We start from the raw sequence: 6,336 nt of genomic DNA, 5'->3' as shown, positions 1-6,336 counted from the left end.
GAAAACTGTTCACGTGAAATTAATGAACTGGCTCTCAGTTACATCAAACATTTAGTTCAAGTGACTTTCGGTATGTTTTATCTTAAACGATTTTGCTTTTAAAGACTTGAATTCATTTTACTGTATTTGCTTATCCCAAGATAAGGATGTTAATTCGTATGTGTAGTGTCTAATAGACTCATCAAAACGACGGACAGGTTTTTAAAACAAACAAAAATGGTCGCTATTTATTTACTAACAACAAAGGCATTCCAACTTGTAACCAGGCCGTTTTCTAATTGATAAAAAGCATGGGAGAGGGACATGCCGTAGACTTGCGCCATGATAGGCAACTCTCTCCCTTTCGCTCTCTCTCTCGAATTAATTATTTCGGGCAACTTAAAAACGCGAAAAAAAATCGCCTTTTTTTCTTTTTCCCTCTGTTTCATATATTGATGTACACAGCAGGTTGGTTGTCAAAGCAGAGTGCCAGAGCCAAGAAAGGTAGACTAGTTGTGTTATACTCAAGTAAAATGTTTTCTTTTATTTGTGCAGATTTGTATTTCTATTTATTAAATCTTAACTTATTAAACAATCAAACAAAATGTGCGATGTACTATCACAAGCACGTTGTCTATCAAATGCAACAGAGCTAAGCGCTAAATCAAGTTATCAAATGGATAAAAACTTAAAAGCAAACCAAGAAAGAGACAGCGGAATCTGCTCGGGCAAATTTCAAGGTTCCTTTGATCGAATAAACGACATTTCACGACCAATGTCAAACTGTTCTACCGCGTCGTCAGCCTTTTCAAGCCTTCACTCGAGAATTAGTCCCGAGACCTCGGCATATTCATCCGCCGCTTCATCGTGTTGCGACGAACAGGTGCAGGTGCGAAGAAAATCAGAAGGCCTCCCTCCAAAATCCTCTTTTTACAATAACTTAAATAACAACAACAGCAGATACAATCAAATACCCGAACTTTCGAGCGTACAGCCGACCTCGCGCAGAATCGCGCCAACAGCCGTTCCAATCGAAGACATCCATTCGCGAAGGTGTAGGCTTACGTCATCAAAATCGGAGCAATCTGTGAACGAAAGCAGACGTCTTTACGACTCAGTTTCACAGATCACCTACGAAAAACGACATCTCCTTGGCAAGGTAAATAAATTTCAGTTTCAAGTTTGTGTTATTTTAAGATATTTCGCTGCCATGTGAAAGTCGTAAACTCGAAGTTCGCGCGGCAAAATGACCCGAAGTGTTTTACAGCTGGACGTCTGACGTAAAGCTTTTAAAAATAGAAATTAAATTGGCTCTTGAGCGTTGTTCACTCGGGTCTTGTTACAACGACGTTCATTGTGCCTTGTCAAAATTATTTAAATTTTAAATGTAAACACGCAAGCGAAGGCGTGTCTATAGTTTATTTGTTTTCTAATCACCTGATATGGTACCAATGTATTTTAATAATTCACCAAACCATTGCAACGGATAGGTATGGCGCCTAAACAAACATTGGCCGCCTATTAAATATGTCGGAAACTGTTTAAATTGCTTTGTCAATATTTTGTCATAAATTTACCGTTAATTTTTAATAGGGTGGTTTCGCGAGGGTGTATGAAGTTGTACAGAAGGAGAGCATGGCCGACGAGAAACGCTTCGCAGCAAAAGTGATCGAAAAATCACGAATTACCAAACCACAACAACGTAGCAAAGTCGATATCGAAATCGAGTTATTAGCTGAATCAAGCGGTCACCCTAATATAGTCGGGTACCACGATAGCTTTGAGGACTCAGAGATGATTTGTATTCTGCTTGAACTTTGCAAGAAGAAGGTGAGTAATAGGCCTTAATTTTATTACGAAATTCAACCAACTTAAATTAAAAATTCACGCGTAAATTATTTTGTATTGATTTTTTCGATCAAGTTATAAGTTTGTACCTACCTTAACTTTTGAATATTGCTAAGTTTTCTTATAAGGCAGTTGTGTACTATTCCCCAGCGTACCTTAAGACGCACTAACCGGTCGATAACTGATTTTAACTTGTCAATTAAATTGTTTTAGAGCCTTGCTCAGTACCTTCGTAAGAAAAACTACCTCAGCGAATCGGAAGTGTCGAAAATTATCCTCCAAATTATCTCCGGACTTTCGCATCTTCACGGAAAAGGGATCATCCATCGAGATTTGAAGTTAGGCAACATCCTTTTAACTGAAGACATGACTGTTAAAATTGGCGACTTTGGACTTGCGACCAGGGTTGAATGGGGAAAGAAAAGGTAAATATTAACGCCTTTGGCTTATGTAAATACACACCTTATAAATTTTTCCAACAAGTTTAAATTCGTTTTATTTTTTAGTACAATTTGTGGGACACCGAACTTTATAGCACCAGAAGTTTTACAACGACAAGGCCACGGTGTAGAGGCCGACGTTTGGGCATTAGGCTGTCTTCTTTACACTTTACTTGTCGGGAAACCACCTTTTGAAACTGCATGTCTCCGGGTAAGAATAACAACTTTTTATTTGGTGATTTTTAAGTAGGTGTAATATTTGAAGAGTAATATTTTGATATCGATCTCGAGTCTATTTTCAAATTGATTATTTATCGACCGCGGAGGAATGGGAAACCGGTAAAAAATACGCAGTCGAATACCTCGTCTATGATTCAAATTGCAATTTACCAGCCGACGCGAAACGAATAAAACTTTCCAGTTTTTTATCAGACGCGGCGCGCGACTTTGTAATTGCGTTGAAATGGTATGTTTGATATCCGCCCCCCACTACCGCCTTTCGAAACCTAAAGGCTATTGTGTGGCCCGCCTAACCGCAGTTTCAAATAGTCGGGCTTCTATAGTCGGTTGACATTTTTCTGGTGATCAAAAGCCATGAGTCGCGCGCTCACCTACTCTTGTGGTTGTGACGTCACATTCTGTTTTGAAATAACAGACTCTCCTGCTGTAAAATAACGTGTCTGAGAAAAATGTTTTCGCTTTAAGTACGATGCGTCACCTTTCCGTTAGTAATTGGTATCGATTTAAAACCGAAAACAGTAACTTTAGTTATACTCGCAGGTCGTTTTGTCCGCCACTGTCACATCTGGCCGATTGTTTTACGTAGATGTCAATTTGTAGCTTTAAAAAGTTTAAATAGCTGAACAATTTCCTCACCAGATGAACGTAAGGAAATATCAGTTTCTCATTAAAAACCGCGTGTGTCCAATATAGGGCTGTTGGACCAGTACTTACACTTTGCGCGCGCGGCTTGGCCAATAGTCAATTATTGAGAATAAACGTTTAGGCAGACCTTTTCTTTTTAATGGTATGTCAAATAGCTATGTTATGCTATGGGTGAGTAATATTTATCTTTGTATATCGTATTGGTTGAACCCACGCCGAACTGGTAAGTTTCTGCTATTACGGGCACTCTTTCTCCTTACATAGCCTGGGCACACGCCTTGGTGTACTACATTTCGTGCGCAAAAAGACGTATTCGTATGACGTACCTGAGAATTTAACGCGGGTGAATAAAAAATAGGTTTCCCCATGCTTGACTGCGTGAACTTGAATTGATTCTATACGCGGTGCGTAACTTAATAACAAATGCGTCATAAAAGATAGAAATAAACTTAGCTGCCTAATCTGCCCAACGGATGAGTTAACTTTACTCTTGAGAAATTGTAATGCGCTGTAGGCTATACCGAAAATATATCTGCCATTTTCCGGCCGTTATTATTGTAATGTTAATGTACAAAACAACGAATTAATCATTTGCTGTTTTGTTTTGTAGGAGACCTACCGGTGTATTTTGAAAAACAGCTTTAAAATCCCGTTAAGTGTTTCATCAGAGGCCGCTGACCTTATCTGCTGGATGCTTCAACCTAAACCCAAAAGTCGACCGGTTTTGAGTGAAATCACAAAGCACCCGTTTTTTACAAAGGTAAGATAACATTTTAACTTATCTTTTAAGAATGTCATTTAACAAGTTTGTGAATTATAATATTTTTAAATATTTATTTTATGTTATCAGAACGAATCTAACTTGCCGAAAAAATCAACTTTTCCAGTTCCAACTGGGCCTTCTTTTATCAGCCGTGTTACTCCCGAAGCGATTAAAGTTTGCCCCATTACCCCAGTTCTACCCAAAACTCCCATAATCTCAGTATCACCCGACACCAATTCCCGAACCCTAGTCGGTGTTAAACCCAGTGAGGTATACGACGACAAACTTCAAGTGGATAAAACCCCGATATCCCCAATCTCAAACTGCGACCAAGTCAAAGTGAAATCAGTTGTAAGCGGCACTCGAAGTCCTATTAAGTACATTGCGAATAAACTGCAGAAGAAATTAGGCAAAGTGCCTTCACCTGGAAAGTGCGCCCGTGTTGCTGCCAATGCATTAATGGTGAATACTTCAAGCAAAGCCCGAAGCCCAGCTACAACAACAACCGAACAAGGTGAGATTTTTGATATTGAATTCTGCGAAAATTGAAATTCGTGTAGGTCTTAAATGGCGGAACGGATTAAATAAAAGTAAAAAAGTTGTTAGATTTAATCAGTGACGGCTTGTATAAGTTAATTTACGATTCTCCTATTTTTATCTTAGCTGAAAACACCAACTTTTCTGCTGCACAGCCTAAATCTACTTTCAGCAAAAATAGCTCGTCGACCTGGGTGAGCAAATGGGTTGATTACTCCAACAGATATGGCTTTGGATATCAACTGTCCAATGGACGAATTTGTGCTCTGTTTAACGACGGAAAACATATTTCAATGCTGGCAGACGGAAAGTAAGTAAAACATAAACTAAATATTATAAAAGTTTACCATTTATTGTGTTTGATTTAAAAATTGAAAAATATTGTACACAATTTGCTAAACAATAAATTTTTCTTTCAGAAATATGGAATACTCCTCTTCTGAAAACAAATCTTCTGTTATTCGATTCACAACCGACTCTGTTCCCAAATGTCTTGAAGGTTACGCCAACATGCTGAAAAACTTTATTATTTACATGAACAAAAACCTGACTGTCAATTCATCGCTCCCCAAAAACGCTTCACCGGTAAATTACAAGTCTAAAAACTCAAGTCTAAGAGTTAATTAAAAATTTATTTTCAACCTTATATAAATATTAAAATATGGTTACATTTTTCTTATATTAAAACGTCTTTTTCTGTTAATAGGTCGATGATGGTGCACGTTTACTTACCTGGCATAGAACTGACGAATATGTTGCTATGTATCTTAGCAATGGTACCCTTCAAATTAACTTCAGTGGCGACCATGTTAAGTTTAACATCAGCTCTCTTCACAAACGTTCTTCCATGCTCATTACTGTAGTTGACGCGGTAAGCAAATGCTTTAATTTTTTATTTAGTAAAAACTAGTTTAGAATTTTTAATTTTGTCACATAAACTTTACAATGTTCGATTTTTTAAACTTTGTATATTTTGATTTAGGAAAAAAAGTCTTCTACATATGATGCATCTAATTTCGCTAGCAAAGCTGATAAAGCTACACAACAGAAGCTAGCTATGGTACATACCGAGTTTCACCATATTTTTGATGAAGTCAATTGTAACACTCATCCTTTCTGTGGAATTTACAAGGAGGTATCCGATACTTGTGCAATCTAAGGTCCCCTATTCAAAGTTACAACAAACAAGATGTTTCAAAATGCAATACTGTTCTATTTATACTGCCCTATCTGCTAAAAACTCGTCTAAAATACAAATTCTCATTCTACTTGTAAAGTTAAGAGGCCTGTGGTTAAAAATTAATTTTTACTGCTGTTTTATTTTCTCGATTTTATTCGACTATTGCGCCGCTAGTGTCAAGTTATCAGGTTCAAAATGTTTGCTGCTGCGAAGTTCCTAAAATTATTTATTATTTTGTTTATCAAAACATTTTTCTTTCTTTAACTTATTTCCTTTTTATATTTATTTATTAATACATTAACTTAACGACTTTTGATTTTTTGTCATTCGTTCATTTTTTTATTTATTAACTAATTAACTTATTTTTTCTTGTATTTTCTTTACAGTTTATTTATTATTGATTTTTTTACTTGTTTCAGAACTTGAGCAAATTTATTTCGAATCATATTTTGTGCTAAACATTTGTGTCAAATAAAATTTCGTCACAATAATTAAGTTTATATTTTTAAGTTTAATATAACAAGTTTAGTTTTTTGAATATAGCTCCATTCAGTATTACAGTCATGTCCTGCAAATTTGGTTCATGAAAATTGCTTCGTCATTAGAAATTACAGTACAACTTGGAAATTTTTAAATGTGATGACGTAGTTTGTATTAGGGGAGACATTGAAAATCATGTTATTATATTTACCTTACCATATTCA

The 6,336-nt window shown here is 36.4% G+C and overlaps 1 protein-coding gene across 1 annotated transcript; it reads left to right on the top strand.

Annotated features, from left to right (window-relative positions):
* Positions 1 to 541: 541 nt before the first annotated feature.
* On the top strand, positions 542 to 6,109 carry LOC145744928 (serine/threonine-protein kinase PLK3-like). Its single transcript, XM_082562902.1, has 10 exons — positions 542 to 1,138; positions 1,573 to 1,809; positions 2,041 to 2,252; positions 2,334 to 2,478; positions 3,763 to 3,912; positions 4,003 to 4,429; positions 4,579 to 4,762; positions 4,872 to 5,037; positions 5,159 to 5,323; positions 5,435 to 6,109. The coding sequence occupies exons 1-10, from the start codon at positions 584 to 586 to the stop codon at positions 5,609 to 5,611; spliced, it is 2,418 nt and encodes an 805-aa protein (XP_082419028.1). The 5' UTR covers positions 542 to 583; the 3' UTR covers positions 5,612 to 6,109.
* Positions 6,110 to 6,336: the final 227 nt, after the last annotated feature.

The sequence above is a fragment of the Corella eumyota genome, chromosome 3 (genome assembly GCF_963082875.1).
Source record: "Corella eumyota chromosome 3, kaCorEumy4.1, whole genome shotgun sequence".
Lineage (NCBI taxonomy): Eukaryota > Metazoa > Chordata > Ascidiacea > Phlebobranchia > Corellidae > Corella > Corella eumyota.
This window is presented reverse-complemented; position numbering and strand designations above follow the sequence as displayed.

What these genes read in the sequence shown, in the direction of transcription:
- LOC145744928 (XM_082562902.1), top strand. Translation starts at nt 584, where the DNA reads ATGTGCGATGTACTATCACAAGCACGTTGTCTATCAAATGCAACAGAG. An exon ending in TTGAAACTGCATGTCTCCGG is followed by an intron (nt 2,479 to 3,762) that starts GTAAGAATAACA and finishes TTTGTTTTGTAG; the next exon opens with GAGACCTACCGGTGTATTTT. An exon ending in TACAACAACAACCGAACAAG is followed by an intron (nt 4,430 to 4,578) that starts GTGAGATTTTTG and finishes TTTTTATCTTAG; the next exon opens with CTGAAAACACCAACTTTTCT.